The sequence below is a fragment of the Typopeltis vanoorti genome, chromosome 7, assembly GCF_054136105.1.
Source record: "Typopeltis vanoorti isolate ZY-2024b chromosome 7, IOZ_Tvanoo_1.0, whole genome shotgun sequence".
Taxonomy (NCBI): domain Eukaryota; kingdom Metazoa; phylum Arthropoda; class Arachnida; order Uropygi; family Thelyphonidae; genus Typopeltis; species Typopeltis vanoorti.
This window is the reverse complement of record NC_143555.1, coordinates 36,063,239-36,085,394: the sequence shown is the minus strand read 5'-3', so window position 1 is coordinate 36,085,394 and position 22,156 is coordinate 36,063,239. Positions and strand designations below refer to the sequence as shown.

The 22,156-nt window shown below is 33.6% G+C and overlaps 1 protein-coding gene across 1 annotated transcript in view; it reads left to right on the top strand.

Annotated features, from left to right (window-relative positions):
• LOC150104582 (actinia tenebrosa protease inhibitors-like) overlaps positions 1 to 22,156 on the top strand; it is a 151,392-nt gene that overhangs the window by 35,427 nt on the left and 93,809 nt on the right. Inside the window, exon 4 of the mRNA XM_090395587.1 lies at positions 17,107 to 17,147. Within this exon, the coding sequence (XP_090251713.1) occupies positions 17,107 to 17,147 (41 nt within the window). The remainder of the gene's footprint in view (positions 1 to 17,106; positions 17,148 to 22,156) is intronic.

The following is a 22,156-nucleotide window of genomic DNA, read 5'->3' as shown; positions in this document are numbered from 1 at the left end:
CGATATAATGTATTGTATCGTCTTAGGGAATAGTTACGCATTTCGTCATTTGTTGTTAACTAAGTACAGTTGATGCAATAACAGCGGAATGTGATTGCATCCCAATAGGTAAAAACAATAGCTCGTATAGGACCTATTGTTTTTCTTTAGAATGGTACATGACAGCAAAAATTTTAAAAACAGATTCGAAATCAGCGCAAAAAACTGATTCGGTAAATAACTTTTCTTGTAAAAGAAATAATATGTGTGTGCCGAACAGATGGTCAATGTAATACAAAAAAAAAAAAAAAAAACATCGTAGATTTAAATAAGATATAATTGCTTGCTTCATATTAGTACTAAGAGGAAGTAATAATAGCTCTAACACGAGTCTGATGACTTTTTTGCAGCTACAGATTTTGAACCATTTGAATGCAAACAAAGTATTCCGAAATATTATGATCCTAAAAGTACTAGAATCAGTTTCTTCTTCAATAAAAAAAACGAATTCTTGTGAGGAGATCAGGATGAATACAAGTTTTTTTTTTATTTTTTGCTTCAGAAGCTCTTTATCGATGATTGTCGTAATGAATAGATTAGTAGATTCGAGCAGAATCAAACAGCGTACCACATAAGTTTACTTTCCGTCTACTCGTTTTAGTATATATGGCTCCATATTGTTCTTGTTTTAATGCAGAGGATAGGAGGATATGGAAAGGTAAAAATTCTTAAATCACTAATCCACCTCAATATTTTATAATCCGGTCCCATATTCTCCAATTTATGCAATAGACTTCCATGCTGTATTCTGCCAAAAGCAGTATTAAAATCCAAGGCTATCAATAGTATATCGATTCCACTTGTTTAACTTAACGGCAACATAATTATAAAAGGTGAGCACGTTGCTCAAACACGACTTTCCCTTAGCAAGCTAATGTTGTTCATTGTAAAGTGCGTACAGATTATCCGTCAACCCATTTCTGAATGCGAGCCCTTTCCAACTTTTCCAAAATCTTCACCACCACTCCAAAGACACCGATAGGTCGAAGTTTTGATACATCGGTCTTTGCCCTACCCTTATGCAACGGAATCCCATTGCAAAAGGGTGATTGTCATACCCTCTTTCAACTTTGTGAAATCTTCCTTGTTCCGAGACTCAATCCTAATACAGGAATTTCTTTATCCAATGAAGAAGCAGTGAACGCAATGCTGCATACAGCAGGTTGATAGCTTTTAGCCAAACTTTCGACATCTGCCATCCTCACAGCTGCATTCTGTTGAATTATTCTTCCATATTCAATTCATATTCTTTCGTAATTCCTTTTGAAAAGAAAGAAAGTAATTGAATTTATCTACTTTTTACCTAGTCGCAACTTATTTTAAGATTTCGATTTTAGATTATTTTTCAATCCAGTTTCATTATTTTACATTGTGTACAAATCGAAATGTAATATATGCACTTATTTACTGGTTTCAGATGATATGTGCACCTTACCTCCGAAGACTGAAAGCTGCTACATGGTATTATTTCTTTACTACTTCAACACTTCGTCATAAGAGTGCACAAGATTTCTTTATGGTGGGTGTGAAGGAAATGTTAACCGTTTTTTACCTGAACAGGAATACCTTCAGATATGTAATCCATCCTGTTTAATGACATAAATTACAAAACGTGTGTGAGATGAATAAAGTTTTGAATACATTATTATTATTATCGCTATGATTTCGGAAGTAAATATACCAAGGAATGAAACTTATAAATAGAACTTATGAAGGCTATAATATACTTTTTTCCTGTATAATCCAGTTTCTAAAAACTTTTTTTATCCTTTTACACTTTTTTTGATAGTGTGAGATTCGTATAACGACTGGCAATTTGGTTTCCAATAAATATATGTAATAGGGTAGCGACTTTGAACCAGATCAAGATCAAGATAAGATAAGGAATCGTGGCGTGATTGGATGTTCATTTGATGACGTCATTGTGAGTGTGACGTCATCAAATGAACAACCAATCTCATCACGATTCCTTATCTTGATCTGGTTCAAAGTGGCTACCCTACTACTAGTATGGGAGCCACTTTGAACCAGATCAAGATCAAGATAAGATAAGGAATCCTGACGTGATTGGTTGTTCATTTGACGACTTCATTGTGGGCGTGACGTCATGAGATGGAAAGTTAGGAATTTCCCTGGAGTCATATGTGTCCGTGACATTAGTTCTTGTGTTTTGGTTCGCGTATGGAATTATGGGTGATGATAGAGATAAGGATTCGTGTTGTAATTGGTGGGACACTTTGAACCAGATCATGATCAAGATAATATAAGATAGGGATCGTGACGTGAATGTTTGTTGTTATCAGATGAAGACAAGTGACGTCATTTGTTAGTTGTAAATAAGTAACGTTATTGTTTTGAATGGAAAAGGGAGATATATTAGTGTATAAGGAATTGTGTCGTGATTGGTGGGACACTTCTGACCAGATGAAGATCAAGATAAGGTAAGGAATCGTGACGTGAATGTTTGTTGTTATAGAGTTTGGAATTTTGCTGGGGCCCTCGTCTGTAAGGGACATCACGTGGTGTGTTTGGTTTATTTATTGCATTGTGGATGATACTTAGAGATAAGAATCTTGACGTTTTGTGTTTGGAAATTTCTGGGGAACATATGTCTCACTGTGATATCACATGGTGTTTTGGTTTGGCTATGGAATTGTGGGCGATGTTTTTGAGATAAGATATCTTGGAATTTTCCCAGGGTGACATTGTCGTCATGTTTTGTGTTTGGTTGTCTATAGATGGCTGTACTAATTTTCCAATACATTTTGGGTATTTCTTTCCTGTTAAAGGGTGGAAATTCTTAGAGTAGAGTACAGTAGAACCCTAAACGTGATGGCGGTCGTGTTTAGGATGTTCTGAATAATTTAATTATATTCTAATGTTACTCAAACATACCATTTTTTTCTTCTTCTATACATGACTATACTAATTTTCCGGTACCGTTTGAGGTATTTCTTTCTTGTTAAAAGCTGGGAATTCTTAGCGAAAGCCGTGATGGCAGCATTGTTTTGAGCTTTTCTGAATAATTTAATTATATAGTGGTGTCCCTTAAACACACACTTTTTTTTTCATATCTCATCCGTATTTTCTTCTATATTCATATTCTAATTCAAGTTCATATTTTATTCATAATTCATCCAAATATTTTGATTTGTCTAAAATTAAGTTCTTAAAGTTCAATAAATAAATAAATAAACAAATCGTGTGTGAATTCACAGTGATTTCAAAAGTGATCTTACTTAAACATACATAACACATCAATGACACTGTTTGTTCTTTTAAGTTTACACATTTATTTAACAGATATTATTTACAATGCAATATGCAGAAATAGGAATTTACAGATATTACCAATGCATAAAAAACTATTCATTATTAGAATTACACTTACCAAAACATACGAGCAGTGATTATTGGAATTATAATTATCAATTGTTATGTGTAAGTTAAAAAAAAATAACGTACATTTCTTCCCAGAATGGGAACATCTTGGTACTATCGAGGTTTTCTGAATATTCCAAGTTGTTGATTTTTAACATATATTCGCAGCACGGAACACAAACATAAGTCTGAAAATGCAATTGACTTTTCATTATAGGTTACTGGGATTAACATATATTCACAGCACAAAAACACAGAAAACATAGGAGTTGAAAGATGTTTCTGTAAATAACCAGAAAAGCTAGTTGACTACTTAATTTAGATTACTATCCAATTGGTTCTCTGTATTAATTCCTTCTCACAGTTGCTCATGCTATGTTTTCCTAAGCTTGGTGGGAAAGTCTATGTGCCTTTTTGTTTAGAGCAAATGTAATTTCCTGTTTCGACTTCTGAGTGCTGTTAGGGTACGGAATTCTGACAAGCAAAATGATTTTTTTTTCAAATTGAATGGTTATTTTCTGTATTTTACTTTTAAAATTCAGTTTAACTACATATTCTAACAAAATAACTGAGCAAAATTAATGAATTAATAAAATGTATGTGAATTTATTTTCCAACACTGTAGATTTCTCATGAGGTCTTATCTTAAAGATATCTCTCTTATCCGGTCACCAAATTGTTGTACGTACATGAGAAATCGTGTGTTTAGGTTGGAACTCTTGGTTCCCATAGGAAATTATTTCTGTAATAAATTAATGCTTACATTTATTTATTTTTTAAACCAATTTGACTATTTATTTTACCTGCGATTCCTTGGCTCTTAACCTATTTCTGTGACTGAATTTATTTATTTTATTTAAGCTTTCTTTAGCATTAGTAATGTTAAGTAACGGATATGAGACAAATAAGTTTTGAACTCTCTGCAGCATTTTTCTTCAGTAATCTTTTTAAGAGTTTTAGTAACGTGTCGTTGGTTTAAAATATCTAATGGCTCTGTATAATAACCAAATTCTAACAGTATCGTGACTTTTCAGGTAAAATCTTCTCCACTAAAATTCTGACTATTAATTTAATACCCGATTATTCCTTTTTCTCGAAGAGTTGACAGTTTCATGAAATATTTGAACGTCCATGAACAAATAAGACTTTTAATTCAATGAATAAAAAAAGTCTCTGGTTACTTTGTGGCATGAAATTTCACAAGATGTCCCAGACAGATGCGGGCCCCAGTGAAATTCCAAACTCTATAACAACAAACATTCACGTCACGATTCCTTATCTTATCTTCATCTTGATCTGGTCAGAAGTGTCCCACCAATCACGACACAATTCCTTATACACTAATATATCTCCCTTTTCCATTCAAAACAATAACGTTACTTATTTACAACTAACAAATGACGTCACTTGTCTTCATCTGATAACAACAAACATTCACGTCATGATCCCTATCTTATATTATCTTGATCTTGATCTGATTCAAAGTGTCCCACCAATTACAACACGAATCCTTATCTCTATCATCACCCATAATTCCATATGCGAACAAAAACACAAGAACTGATGTCACAGACACATATGACTCCATGGAAATTCCTAACTTTCCAATCTCATGACGTCACGCCCACAATGACGTCATCAGATGAACAATCAATCACGTCGTGATTACTTATCTTATCTTGATCTTGATCTGGCTCAAAGTGGCTCTATACTACTAATATATTTTTTGCTATTTCGATATAGCATTTATAACTGAACTCTTTTTTTTGGAAAAATAATTAATGAAGCAACCAGCTTAAAAGAATGAATGATGGTCATTAACTGAGTATTTGTCCAACTGATATATAGTACAAAAGAGAGGTCGAGTGTTTATATCTGATGGCAGTAATCTGACGTGTAGGTTTTCTGGTAAATAGTATGTAAATATTGCCAGCCAAATCGCTTTTTAAAACTATTTCGGTCACAGTATTGAAGAAACTGTTTGAACAGTTTCTTCGTCGTATTTTAAGCCGTATAATTCTATATTTGAATGCTCTGATGATTCCAGGCTTTCCCATTGCCGATGCAGTAGTGCGTGAAGATATGTACTGGTATAAATGGAATTCTTGCGGATATTTGATGCTTTGTTGAGTGAAAACCCCGAAAGAACATTTTGTTGTCTGTTGCTGTTTGGGTGTTAAATTTTAATTTTGAATGGGGATTATTTAGAAAACACCAAAAATTGTTTAGAGTATCTAGGTTCTGTTTCAAAAAATAATTAATGAATGTCCATTAAACGTCACAACGTTAAAGACACCATACTCGCTTGTGAGAAAAAAAATGCCATGTACCACTTTGAGGATAGCGATGTTATGCGAGAATCCACGTTTAGGCCATATTTCTGGATATAGATCCTTACAAAAACAGAGAATCAAAAGTAAACAACTCTGTAGGAGCTAGTGGAAATATCTACTGTAAGCGTGAAATGTCTTTCTTACTTCAACTGGTAGAATTGTAAATACGATACACAACCAAGTTAACTAAAATATCAAATAAGAATATTTGAGGGTGCTGATTTTTTTCTTCAAAATAAAGAATTTGATAAACAACTCAAAATGTTCTTTGTGCTTTTCAAAACTTTAACTAAATAATTTTTAACTTCCATGTGTTCACAGGGGCCTGTGTAGCTCAGTGGATGTGGCGTTTGCACACCACGGCGCTTGGTCACATGAAGGAAGATTTGGTTTCGAGTCTAGTCGGCGACTAGAGGAAATTTTTCTAAGCCTTTTTTCGACCGGTTCCCGAGTTAGTCGATCTCTGGCACGGGAAAGCGGGTTTTTCCTCCCGGAAACTCAAGAAAATCGACCGTAGAACCCACATTATTTCTGACATTAAATATATTGTGTTAGGGTTAGGGACCACGAGATAACGGCACATTTGAGCCGTCTCTCTTCACTATGTACCGCTTAATTAGTGATAGCCTTGGGCCATCTATCTCTGATTGGTACCAGTGGAGATTGAACTGCCCGCTCAGTCTCCAAAAGTTAGACAGGGCTAAATGGCCTCGCCCCTGCTCCCGTATACGGTAATAAAAAGGCATTAGCTGATTTTTTTTATGTATTCACAGAACAATATGATATTGATTGGTCGTGGCTTCGATTGCCGTGACGCCATGATATTACCTTCTATCCCGGATGTTTCAAGAAAATCTAGGAAGATTGTATTTTTACATGATAGTCTTAACAAAAACCTAGCCCTAATTTTCGTGACGTGACATTTAAAAGTTTCTCAATTATTTGCATAGTATGTTAGCTCTATGCTACGAAAGCAGCCACTTAAAACGTCTCCACAAAATAAGATCGCTGTGTTTTGCTGAATTTAGAATACTATCTAGATCCGTTAGGAATGTGTTAATTGCCCATCATAGGTACGATAAATAACTATAATCTTTATGAATATATAGCTATAATCTGTATGAACCTACGTCAAACATGAATATTTGTTCACAGGTGATAGAATCACTACATACCAAGCTATTTAAATCATTTATTATATCCATTTGTGTCCTTTTATTCATTTACAGTAACATAATGCATAATACCTAAATCACGAACAATGCAAAGCATTTTACTCGCCGAATTTTCTGTTGTATTCACTCAATTCTCATGTATTCCTCGCTCTCTCACTTTACTGCTACCTTCTTTTGTTCGGAAAATATTCTCGTATCTTACCCACACGTATTCAACTTCCTCTTTCTGTGTTTTGTTTTGTTTGGTGAAGCAATTGCTGCTTAGATTTTGTGAAATGATAATTTATATATACGCTGCTTAGAAAGAAGTCAACGGGCACTGTAATATGAGGAACAAACAGCTATGGAACCCATCATAGGGTTATTAAGATGTAGGACCTCCTTTCGCTGCGATGACTGCAGTGATAGTACGGGATTGCTGCAGTTAATGTACGATAAGCCAAAAGCGTACGATAGCGATCAATGGGAATTTTGAACCAATAACATAAGCATGTAACGAGGTCTTGTTGTGGGGTGGATGTACCTTGACCTCATCCGATGATCCATTTCATTCCACAGATGGTTAATAGCCTTGAGATCAGGAATCTGTGGAGGCAAGTCAGGTGTGGTGATGTTTACGTCACCCAAACCACGCAGTTGCAGCAGCGGCCTCTAACGAAAAATGCAGAGATATGCAAGGCTTACTCCGATTGCCAGCATTTTTGTGTTTAAAGTCAGAAATATGTCAAAGTACATCTTACGTGTATAGGTGTTAGAGGTGATATGTGCCGATTTCCGGTATTTTTACAGGTTACACTGCTGGATAACTGCCAGATAGCACAATATGTCATAAAGATAATGCAATCCTATTTTTCGGACGACTACAGTGTGTGTGTGTGTGCGTGCGTGCGTGCGTGCTTAATTTAAATTGTGATGTTTCGAGTTTTTCACGTTGACCGCCTTTTATCGAAAGTCAAAAAAAAAATTCATATTATTTCTCAATAAATCGTAACTGACCACCATCTATCGTCATTCCTGTGCTCTATGATGTCAAATTCATATTTATTTCTCTTTTGTTTTGCGATCGCTACAATCGTGAACTAATGGAAATTGCTGATATCTGCACAAATTGCTCGGATTTATGCCATTTTTGTGTTTGCTCAAGAATATGTGGAATACATATGTAAACTATATAGGCATTGTTTGTTGGCAAACGTGAAAAAAACAAAAAGAAAGAAAGAAACAGTTTGATGTGATTTATACCGATTTCCCGCATTTTTTTATTTTTACTCAGAATACACGAATTGCATAGTGTGCACGTATTTCAGCATAAAAGATTGTTTTATACTTTGTGTTTAAAGTCAAAAATTCAAATGAGGGGATATATTTCAATTTATTTCAATGGAAATCAGTGTAAGGTTAAGGTTGCTTATTCAGTGACTATTCTGATAAAATGGGTTTCTTGACTACATTATTACTTCGAAGATGTTCTTATCATGATGAAAAAAATTGTATTTTATCTCTGGATCAAATTTTCGCTTTTCATTATCAAGCGTTTAAACAGAAATCATGTCGTGATTCAGTGCATTTCATGCTAACTTCCTGTTTTTTTTTTTTTAATTATATATTGTTTCTCTGAATATGTGCTTGAATTTTGATTGAGTGATAATTTTATCTTATCGCTGGATCTTTATCTTATTTATTTTTTCATTATCAATTCCTTCTGCAGAATATTGTCTCTTCATTATGGCTCAGTCAGAATTAAACCGACACTTTTCACTCGGGTTATTTTCGAATAACGAGTTGAAGAAGACAATTAAGAAAAGTTATGGAAATTATTGGAAAAGACAATATTAAAGCGCCTAACTGCAGAGGCAGATTTGAAATAACAGTTAGAAACATATATAGGTGAAGAGAAATTAATGGAACAAGGCATTGAATATGACAGCATCAACCATACTGTTATTCCAGCTGGTTCAAGTGTTATAATGATGATTATAAGAAAAACTACCGTTGAAATATCAGACGATACGCTGCAGAAATACTTTTCAGAGAGATGGACACATTATAACTCACAGTTTAATATATAAGAACTTTCCCTGTGTAAAAAATTTGTCATTAACAGTAAAATCAGAATGGAGAAATCTGTTACAAATTTTCCCGACATACAAGACTATAGTGCAACGGCAAGCAACCGTGGAATGTCTAAAGTATGCAGAATAAAGGAGGCCTGCTTTCTACAGAGTGTCCATATTCACGTCGGGATAACTGTTCCTACATGACACACACACACACACACACACACACACACACACACACACACACACACACACACACACACACACACACACACACACACACACACACACACACACACACACACACACACACACACACACACATTCAACATTACTGTGCTCCTTGCAGAAAATGTGATAGTGAAAATTATAGGACTTCACAGTGCCAAATCTAGAGCTTTTCAGAAAAGTGTGCCGCAAGCAAATGGCAGAGGAAAAGAAATATTCCAGGAAGATGATGTCATGTTATTACCCATCACTATCCTCCATACCAACTGCTACTAATAACAATAACCACATGATAACAATCCAGCATTTAGTGCAAGAGTTACAAATAGTATATACACAGATAGGAGATAGGAAACTTAAAGTAGTGAAGGTGATGAGATGAAATCAAAAGACCTTACAATACATTACTCAGATAAACCAGGGAACAAGAAACCACGAAAACAAAGAGAATAAAAAGCTATCCGGTGATACAACCAATGCGAATAAAAATAACAAAGCACGATTTCAGATTTCTGCTGCTCCAAATATCAACACAAACGAATTTTCAAAAAGTATGAAGACACACAAAATCCAGAAGAGTTGAATAAACCAAACAACATAGGAAACAAACCAGATTTAGACCTAGCCCCACAGTTCAACCTAACGTGTCAGTACCAAAAAACAGAACAGCCCACTACAAGATACAAGAGCAGAACTCAGCTGCACTGAAGCTCAAGAACCAAGTCCTGTTGGAAAGTGTCCACGAAGCACAGCAAGCAAAGAAGCATATAATATCTAAGAAAAACTAAAGATAAATATCCAAAAACATGCTTCTTCAAATGAACACACAGAACTAAAAAGATAAAGAAAACCACAGGAAACTCACATGTCTCATATGTCTCTGTGACATAACATGATGTTTTGGTTTGCCTATGGAATTGTGGGTGATGTTTTTGAGATAAGATATCTTGGAATTTTCCCAGGGTGACACACATCCGTCATTGTCATCATGTTTTGTCTTTGGTTGTCTATAGATGGCAGTACTAATTTTCCAATATAGTTTGGGGTATTCTTTCTTGTTAAAAGACTATAGTAATTCTTAGAGTATAGTAGTGTCTAGTGGCGGCAGCGTTTAGGCTTTTCTGAATAATTTAATTATATGCTGGTGTCCATCAAACATACATAATTTCTCATATACATAACTTATCCGAATATTTTGATTTGTCTACATTTAAGATCTTAAACTTCATTACCTTTCTAATTCACGTTATCTTTTTTTACAAAATGTTTTGCTATTGGTATTTTTTACTTTACAATCAAGAGAAAACCTAAACGGCATTTAAAATATAAATTAAAATAAACGGATAGTTAAATGGATTACAAAACCTTTTGTATGTATTCTAGACATTCTAATGATAATTTAAGTTACTTACAGTCTTTCCAGAAGGGCTCTTCTAAATGCAAATATTCCAAGAAAGATATTCGAAAATAGTTGAATTTTATGTCCACAGCACAACACACATCCTCACACAGAACCATATTTCTGTAAATAACCAGAAAATCTAGTTGACTACATCCTTTCGATTTCCAGCCATTTGGTTCTGTTTGTTAATTTCTTCCCACGGCTCTCATGCTATGTTTTTTCCCAAACTATCTGTCCCCAATGACATCATACTGTTGAGCCTACTAGTGATTTCCTGTTTTTGGAATTCTGGTAGATTAGTTATTAAGACTCGTAATTTTGTTTCCTCTCTCTTTTACTTTAAAAATCAGTTAACTACATTTTTTCTATCCAGAATAACTGAGCAATAAATAAATAAATAAATAAATAAATAACTGTATGTGGATTCCCCCCCCCACAGTGTTTATATTTTCATTAGTCTTTCTTGAAGATTAGTCATTAATTTCCGATCTTAGTTTTTGGTCCTCTTTCAGTTCCCATGGTGACTAAGTGATTTTAGCATTCACATGAGTTTTACATTAGAGGCAACAATTTTCCATTAACTCAACATGTCTTTTCCTGACTAATGTGGTTCGTTTATTTACTACACTCATGGTGACTGAATCTATGTTTTTTTCCAAAGTAGCTCAATGTGTCTTGTCATGGCTAATATCCACCAGTGACCATATTCACCAAATTGTTGTGTCTACTTTTGAACTTTTTTGACTGGGGATTGGAATTCTTCTGGTCTTACTTGAGGGTTTGATAATACTTCCCACACAAGAATCTAAATGTTACATTTTTCATGACTCATATCCTCCCTTTGATGTTTTGTGCAGTATTATCAGTTTGGGGTTTGAGTATGTGAATGAAATGTTTACAGATAACTCAAGCATTTTAAATAGGTAGTATTAGACAATTTTCTAAAATAATTAATTACAGGATATCAGTTTCCCCTGTTTTTTTTCTTCTTTTCTACACAAACCTTTTTTAAGAGTTTGGTAATATGATGGGTTAAAATATCTACAGTCTTTCTCTGTAAAATAACCAAATTCTAAGTCGTACTTTAAGTCCGACTGTTTCTTCTAGTCTATTGGAGGTATCTAGATATATAATAAATAAATTGGTACTTTCCAGGTGAAATATTCTCAGCTAAAATTCTGGCTATTAATTTAATACCCATTTCCTTTTGCTTCCAAGAGTTGACACAATTTCTTGAAATATTTGAGGGCTTGCATGAACAAATAAGACTTTTAATTCACTGAGTGGATTTTCAAAAAAAAAGTCTCTGGTTAGTTTGTGGCAAGAAACTTCACAAGAAAAAAAAACATTTGTGCTTTATTAATCTCAAAAGACACAATTACATTTTTAGCTATCACATCTGTCTTTTTTTTTCGTTCTCCTAATGGAATAGCATGTATCATCAAGTTTTGAAAAAGAAAAAAGTTTTGACTGCCAGTCATATGTTTTTAAACTTTTGTCATGTACAAATGTTTGAAAAGAAAAGAAAAATGTACCTTCTTTTCTTTTCTACACCAAGCTTTTGTAAGAGTTTGGTAACATGATGGGGATTAAAATATCTGCAGTCTTTCTGTAAAGTAACCAAATTCTTATCTTACTTTGTGTGGGGAAAGGTAAAATTTGTATTTGTGTTATCTGGAGAGTACAAACCTTTTCTCTATACCAAACTTTAAGAGTTTAAGTCACGTTTTGGATTAAATTATCTGCTGTCTCTCTCTGTAAAACCACCAAATTCTAACAGGTCGGATTTTCGATCATGTGAACGAAATGTTTACAGATAACTCAAATAATGTCAATAGGTAGCATTAGACAAATTTCTAAATAATTAATTACCCTGTAATTAATTATTTAGAAATATCATTTAAATATCAAATTCTAAACTGAATAACTGAGTAAAAATTTCACTGTGGAAAACACAACAACAACACACATCTTTGTTCATTTAAGTTTTAAAAATGAATATATTTTATTTTGCTGAAATATTATTTACAAAGCAAAAAAATTAGAAACTTGTAATTACCTAAAAATATTTCACAATACTTAGTTTACACTCTTAACATTTTCCAAATATTTCAATAAAGAAAAACGTTCATTACTCACTGTTTCTTGGTTTCATTACATCAAAATAGTTGGTCATGCAAAAGAGTTTTTAGATCAGATACCATAGCTAGTACTGCTCCATACATTTGATATTGCATTAGTCTGGAAATGACACCATGCCTCATTAAGCTTTCTGTGTATACGTTTGTCACCAAATATACATAAGCAGTTTTTGTAAAATGTTCGTAAAATGTCCCAAAATAAAGAATTTTTATCGAATTAGATAAAATGTTGAAAGTCTAGTTTTACCATTGATGAATTTAAATGATTAGCAATAATTTTCCCCATGATACGAATGGCTGGTAATTTAGTTTCCAAAAAATAGTAAATGATTCTCAATGTCATACATTTTTGGTGAACATCTCGCAGCTTCTTCACAACTAATAGAGAAAACGTTACATACTTCAGCTCCTGTATCATCGAGCATTAATTCTCCTTCTTGGCATTTCAGAATATAGAAATCACTGAGGTCCATTTTGTAGTCAACTCTTCTTTGCAAGTAGCTGAGAATATCAGACCACTTTCTGCACAACTTTTCTCAAGTGGTCCTGGATAAATACATCACAATGTATGTATGTATCTTCTAAAATAGTAACAGGTTTCCATCCTTTTAGAGCTATGTGAAGAGTTTTTTCTCATGCTATTTTCCTGAAGAAAGAAAATTTCAGACATTTGTGGTTTGCTCATTATTTTACTTTACTTTACTGGACACAAAACACCACAACACAATATGATAACTGCACTGGATGAACGAATTGCAGTAACTGAAAAGATACTTGACTCAACTGTTTTTCCTTATAGTATTGTTTACCTGACACTTACCCTGACAGTTCCTTCAAAAATGTAACTTTCACACAGATGACTCACAGACATGTTTTTGCATGCTGGTGGATTTGATGTTGATGTGAGTTTATCTTACTTTATGATATCATGGGACAAAATTTATCTCTGTGCCTCAAATTCATCCAAGGGAGATGAGCAAGCTCGCCATTTGCGCTATCTTTTAGTGATGTCACCTCAAACTGATAACCAATGAGATGATCAAATTACCAAGATTCACCAAAAGATATCGGCAAACGGCAAGCTTGTCGATATCTTTTGGTGATATTACCAAAAGATATCGGCAAGCTTGCCGTTTGCCAATATATTTTGGTAATATCACCTCCAACTAATAGTGATAACTTTGGAGAGAAAAAAAATGCATTTTTTTCACTCTGCAGTTATCAGTATCAGTTGAAGGTGACATCACTAAAAGATATCCACAAATGAGGAGCTCGCTCATCTCCAATAGGTTGAGCAGACATCTTCTGGAGGAGAGGGGAGTGATGGGGATAGGGGAAGGGGGGTGTAGAGCATTGCAGGGAAGACCACTGTCATCCTCTCACCCCCTTTCACCTCCATTGCCTGCATTTTGTTTTCTACAAAAAGTCATCACTATCAGTTGGAGGTGATATCACCAAAAGATATTGGCAAATGGCAAGCTCGCTCATCTCCCCTTGGATGAGCAGAGGAGAGGGTGGGTAGGGGAACTATCAACACTTCTTGGGGTATTCATCAGGAAATTAGTGACGATGATGAGTAATTTCTAAGGAGTTTATTTTAAAGTGCAAACTCAATGGATAGAATACGATCTCGTGTGAAAGTTATTTTACCTCTTTAAAACTTGAATGTAGCTTTAACAAGGTTGCATTGGCCACTGGGTTCAGTAGAATGTGTGATCTACAAAGTTACTAGATGAAAAAAAAAACAAATAAATATTAAATCAATTGCCATGGGCAAGGTACAAAATATTGCTATCAAAGTGTATAATAAAGTGTTACAACATATAATATTATATTATATATAGATCTGCATGAAGAAACTGTATATCTTATTTACTCTATAAAGGTGTCATGCATGAAGACAATCGTTTTGTAGAGCATTGTATGCTCACCATATAAGTCATCCTATATGCTTAATTACATGAGTATGTAAAAAGTCATCAGCAGTTTCATATAAAATTACCCATTTGTGCTAGTATCTCAAATGTGCAGACATATGACACGTGATCTCTGGTTGCATAAAATCTTGGTTCAATCCCTTCTAATAAAGAAATTTTATACGTGCTTTTCAACTGACGTTTAGTTAACTGGTCACATACAGAAGAACAGGTTATTTTCCTCTCAGAAGCTCTTTTCCACATCCACGAAATAGAAATTAGCATGGAAATGCAAAATATATAGAATATAGCAGACTATAAAGGGTTAAGAGAGCCTCACAGCTCAGTCGATATAGACGAAGCTCTTTGGGTTGAAAGACCATTTATCCGATATTTTCAACTAAAGATAAGTTGGCCAGTCTCCTACATAGGTAGTCCTGCGTAGGAGACCGGCTTTTCCTCCCTAAAACTGGGGTATTTCATTCTGCAATTATGTAATCCAGCCAGGAGAACACACGCAATTTACCTACAAAGGATACTTATAAGTAGAGGGCTAACAAATTTATCCTAGAATTCCAAAGTTACGAAATCCAGGGATACATTGAAGATTGTAGGCGCTTAAATGCCTGATAAAATCGGTGAAGATGATGACGATCAGGTTAAGAGGAAATATAGCAAACATTTCCATCGTCTTCACAAAGCATTCTGATTGGAAATAAACGCATTTATATCTCTGAACTTTGAGATGCTTATTGAAAGGAGCATTGGGAGCAATTGCATTATTAAGGCCTTCATTCCTAATTAAAACTCTCTCTCTCTCTCTCTCTCTCTCTCTCTCTCTCTCTCTCTCTCTCTCTCTCTCTCTCTCTCCTTTAAGGTATGATTACGATGAAGTTTACTTACCATCGCAAGTGCTGAGACATTCGTCCTTAGTGAGAAAAATTTCATCATCCTTGCATACGCCGGTGATCTCTTCACAAGTATTGGTATGCATATTGAAAAAGAAACTGATATTAGTACGGTTAGGTTCATGACAGTCTGGACCACCCCAAGTACATTGCCATGGTTCATCTGTAGCAGAAAAAGATATTGAAATGGTGTTAGAGTTATTATTGCTACATAAGCTAATATTCTATAAGACAGCAAATTATAAAGTCAAACCAGCTTCGATTAACAGGATTATCGTCCCTCGATCGCATCTCCCAAAACGAAACAAGTTAATCGGATATAATAATCAATAGGAAAAATTATAATTTGTCCGTGAACTTCAAGCACGTCTCTAAAGAAGTTGAAAAAAATACCTTTTAAATAACCTTCTAAATGTATAATATACCATTACAAAGATAATATAAGAGTAATGATACGACACGTGATCTCTGGTCGGATAAAATCCAGTTTCGATTGCATTCACAATATGAAAGGGTTTTTTCATATTTTTCATTGTAATTATATAATTAAATGTTTAATGCATAAAATACACAATGAAGAAACTATTTGTTACAGAAATACATATTTGAACATAGTCATTTGAACAGTGAATGCTTACGATTTTCGCATAGCTTGCACCAATTTCTGTTTTTGAATAACTTCAGCTTTTCGCGTGCGTGTGTGTGTGTATATGTGTGTTTTATTTCAGTCATTTTGTTTTTCGCTCTTTCTTTTATCCATAGCACAGGACTTTATTAGCGGGACACAAACGAGTAACACATCTACTTTCAATGATTGATGGAGCACACACTGAGGCGAGCAGCGGTCAAACGTTTATTTATTGCCGGCCGACGTGGTAAACTTAGTACGTGATTCGAATTATTCAACTATCATATAAAAAAGATCGTGTGAACTGAAAATTTGCATTATATAATATAAAAAATGTTATACTGTATTTGTTTTCAAATCGCGATAATAACTGAAATTAATCGAATTCACTTTAAGCGAGGCATGGTTTTATATTCATTATATAAAATATTAAAATTTTTCTCTATTTATGCTTAATACTTTGCATTAACCTAATTATATATTTGTATATTTATTATTATTAATTTAATTATATGTAAAAATAATTTCTGATTATATATAATTAACTTAATAATTAATGATAAGCTATAAATCATCATTTGTGTTAGAATGTCCTGTTAATGCAAAGATCTGTAGAATATTATGAAAAGTAGCATATCGTAATATTTAACTAGAAAGAAAAAATCTCCACATCTTCCACTGGAAACAATGGGATGAATTTATAACTTCATGAATAATCTGAATATTCTGATATATTTTATTTTTCCTAAAATGATTCTTTTTCTTAATTTAGTCTTTCTCATTATACATGCTTCACTTCCAATATATTAATATCAGTTTTAATCAAATATTATTCCCTTCTTCAATATTTTTCCTTATTTTTATAACCTGTGTTTAATATTTTTCTGTAATTTTGCAGCTATTCTTATTTTGTTCATAAAAGGTTTACGTGTGCTAACAGTGAGTGAATTTTACCAGTGATTTCTGGTTTAATAGCATATATAAGCAAAGCAGAGGGTGATCTATAAGTTGAGAAAGGGTTAAAACATTTAATAACTTTTTGATTTATTAATTATTTTTATTTTTTATAATAAAACACATAACCTAAAGATTTTTATTAGTTATGAAAAACTACATCACGTAAATTCCTTCCACTTTCACATTTAGAGGTGCGGGCCCTTTCTACGGTATATTCCGTTACAGGTATTAATGTTACTGGCTGCAGCGCCCTAATTTTGCACGCATGTTCTCCATTCAGATGATGGATTGTCTGGAGCTTGTTCACCTTAACTCAGACTTCAAAAGACATCTTTCGGTGATTACACCACATTTTTTATTATTCAGTTATACAATATACTGAAATAATAGTTCCCGACAAGTTTCATAAATCGTAGATTTTACATCTTCAGGAGTAAATAGTATAACTTAAAGTTTAAACAAGAGAAATTAATAAATACAAATCATAACCGTCTGGTTATTCATAAACTCATATAACAGAATGCAGATATAAAACGTTATTGACGTTGATACTGTTCAGTACAATAAGCTAGCCAAATTAATGAACAAACACAACGTAAAAGTAGCCTTCCTTCCTATGGAAAAAATTTCAAGATTCCTACATCCACCAAAACCACCTCATCATCCTCTTAAAAAACCAGGAGTCTACAAAATCCATTGCTCTTGCGGGATTTGCTACGTAGTACAGACAGGAAGATCTGGAGAAATACGCATGGCCGAACACCAAAAAGACATACAATACAAAAGAGAACAAAATGCTTACCATACCACTTCCACTGGACACGATGTACTCTAGCAAAAAACGACGATGTCATACATAGAAAACAACTGCTACATAAGAAAATTTAAAGAAGCTGCTAATATGCTGAAAAACCCAACCCAATGCAATAAAAATCAAGGTTTAATTCTCCATCAAGTGTGGTCAGCTCTAATAAAAAATCTACCTCAATCTGAGCTCGGATTGTATGAACGAGAACATTAACACGTGACATCGTCCAGTATTGTATAACGTCAATAATGTTTTATATCTGCATTCTGTTATTTGAGTTTTATGAATAGCCAGACGATTATGATTAGTATTTATTAATTCTCTTGTTTAAACTTTAAGTTATACTATTAACCCCGTGAAGATGTAACTCCTATGATTTACGAAACTTGTCGGGAACTATTATTTCAGTATTTTGTATAACTGAATAATAAAAATTGTGGTGTAATCACCGAAATATGTCTTTTGAACCAATTAGCTACAGAAGTCTACGCCTGCAACTCAGACTTCTTCAGATAGGAAGAAGTCGAGAGTCGTCAGATCTGGAGAACGTGATAGCCAATTAATTGCTGATTTTCGCCAAAAATATACTGATTTTCAAAATAAAATTGCACAATTTTCTTTCGCTGTTATGTTGTGAACCTTACCACGATTAATTTTACAAATGTTCTTTATAATACCTGAAAAAAAATTAATAACCAAAACGTTATTCACATTTTAAACCCCTTCGTGACTTTCGGATCACCTATATCATAACATTAAACCTTTGATTACTTTAAAAACTGTGATGAATATCATACTAAATGCTTAAAACTTCAGCAGAAATAATTATTAGCTCAATTAGCTAACGCATTTTATTCCCCTCTAGGGAGCAGGTGAGACCATTTTAGCTCTATCTGACTTTTGGAGGCTTGAAGGGTGTTCAATCTCCACCGATTGCCAATCACAGATAGCTGCGCAGAACTCAGAACGTTACTGTCTATAAGGGTGAAGCATAATGCTTTTAATCCCTGCTATCTGATAGGTTACTGTGTAGGAAAAAATTTATGAGCTACGTGCTCAGCCCGAGTTTGGCAAGTTATAGATCTTGAAATGGAACTAAGATGGCCTTAAGTCGTCTATATTTGCATAATTCCGATTCATCATAATTTGCTGCTTGTTGGACTAATTCATTTGGATGTGAAGACGATTTTGAGAAGTACTTTACTGCGAGAGATTGCAGGAAAGAGTAGATATAAGGGATATTTGTGTCTCGATGAAGTTGAACATTTCTAATGCACCATGGTGCATTTAAGATCATGCGTAAGCATATGTTTTGCAGTCTTTGCAGTTTACGGATATTTGAGCTTGAAGTATGGCTCCGGGCCAGGGACGCATAAGTGATAATGGGATGAATCATCAATTGGTAGAGGAGCAATTTGATTTTAATATCTAGTTTGTTGTTCTTATTGATAAGAGGATAGAGCACAGTGATAACTTTTGATGCCACAGATAGCTGACCCACGACTCTCACTATTTATACACCTCACCGTTGAAGAGACGCGGTTGACAAGCGCTGCCATCTCGTGATCGTAATCCTAACACTATGTGTTACTGTCTGAATATAGTATAGGTTCTGCGGTCGATTTTCTTGAGAGTTTACATGTCGAAAAACCCGAGATTCCGGGATAAAAAGTCCACTTAAAAAATACATTTTTCCTGCAATGATTATTTTCTTAAATCAGTCTTTCTCATTACACATAGTTCACTTTCATATATCAATGTTAGTTTTTATAAAATATTATACATTATTAGTGGGCTCTTTTTCCGTCGGTATAGTATTTTAATATGTTCAATATGCCTTTATTTTAGGGAATTTGTTTTGTTTATTTATCTCCACTGTGGCTTATTTTATAGCCCAGAAAACTAAAATGATTAACTTCTAAGTTTATTGTCTATAACTATTTTACTTTGGATAGGTTATTTTCCCTCGAATGCAGTAGTGTTTTTTTTTTCTTCATTGACGAAACATGTATTTTTTTATTTATTTATGTGCAGCATTTTAAGATTATCTCTTAAACCGCGTCTCTTCAACGGTGAGGTGTATAAATAGTGAGAGTCGTGGGTCAGCTATCTGTGGCATCAAAAGTTATCACTGTGCTCTATCCTCTTATCAATAAGAACAACAAACTAGATATTAAAATCAAATTGTATTTTTTTATTTATTTATGTGCAGCATTTTAAGATTATCTACGATATCCCCAAATATCACTTGGTTATATGCAATAAACAAAGTCTCATAAATGTTTTTTTTTTCATTCGAATTTCTTCTTTGTTTATCCTTCATTCTTTGATTATTTAATCCGTATAGGTACCAAATAAAATGGAGATAGGACCACTCTTGTCAAACTCATCCTGTTACTCTAAATGTTTTGGTTCTGTTATCTCCTCTTTTATGCTTATTACTGTTTTCTTCTTTACTTATACTTCCCTTCAGTAGTTTTTTTTTATCTGTCTACCTCTTCAAAGCATTGTTATGATCTATGAATACTACATCGATGTATTCTTCATTTTCTAGATCAATCCATTTTGCTCTTCATTTGTCAGTTTTATGAAGGGTAACGTTGATTCCGTTCTTCAATATTTTTCCCTATTTTATAACTTGTGTTTAATAAATTTGTTTCTCTGTAATTTTTGCAGCTATTCTTGTTTTATTTTTCATAAAAGGTTTGCATGGTTCCAATAACTGGTATTTTACTAGTGTTATTGATTTTATTTATTAATGTCAGGAAATTATTAGTCACATTTATTTCTTGCATATTTTATTAGTTCTGTTAGGATTTTATGAATTTTCGAATTCTGAAAAGCTTACAAAAGATAATTTTGAACTTATATTTGAAAGGATAATTCTGATTATTATACCTAGAACAACGAAATAATCTATCCCTGTTAGTCTGCAGTAGTTTCTTTTATTACTTTTTTTGGTAGAAACTCGACTGCTTTAAATTACTTTTTCTTTATGATAATCCTTCTTATCTCTCTTATCTTAAGAATATATTAATGCCCTTTATATTATACTCTAATGAGATGAATTAACTCGAATCCTGACTTGCATAATATGAGTACATGCTGTTGTCATGTGCATTGCGAAAATGAACTGAAGCGAAATCACACACACTCTCTCTCTCTCTCTCTCTCTCTCTCAAATTTCAACAGTTGTTCGATTTCAGCGCCCTCTAATGACATAATATCGAAACATCGTTTAATTCACGTATTCTATGTATTGCTCTGTTCCAGGGGTCGAGAACCTTTTTTTGAAACAAAAGAGCCATTCCACCAAAAAAAAAAAAAATAATTAAAACAAAATTTTGGGAGCTGCAACTTCAATTCGATTTTAACTGGTGAGTCGAAGTTAGGTAAATTTGGTTTTAATTCAGTACTTCCAGATATCAAATACCACTTTTAAGTTTGCATATAAATTTTTTATATGTTCAATAAATAAAAAATCATTAAGTTTGATAAAGTTTTTAATCACAAAACATGTTTAAGTAAGTATAATATTGCAAAAAAGAGAATGTCTATTGCGAAAAGAATTACTCCGAACAAAAATACAATATTATGTATTTTAATAGATATTTAGGCATACTTGGGCATGCATAACAAATTTCATGCATAACACACATCACATGCATAGCATCTAGCATCATGAACAGGCTGTATCAAAAATGAATATTTAGTTGTTTGTCTTAATTATGTATCTTGTAATTCAATATAAAGAGCCGCACTTTGTTCAGCTAAGAGCTGCATGCGGCACCGGAGCCGCCGGTTCCAGACCCCCCCCCCCCTGCTCTGTTCTCTATAAATAGCTCCGTTCAATTATGCTACATATACGGGAAATTACTTAAATACACTCAAGTTGCTCCAATTTATGTAATTTGTTGAAAAAACACCAAAATAATGCGTTTGTACATTTTAACAAAAATTGCATTTTTTCGTGTTTTCTGTTCAAAAAAACCTTGATTTTCCTACGCTTTGTTGTAGTGCAGCTACAACAAAATGTATTAACAAATACATTTTGTTTTTGTTGTAGTACATCTACAACAAAACTCCTCTTTGTTGTAGATGTACTACAACTCCTGAAGAAATTCTCTCTTTCTCTCTCTCTCTCTCTCTCAAATTTCAAAACTTGTTCGATATCTGTGCCCTC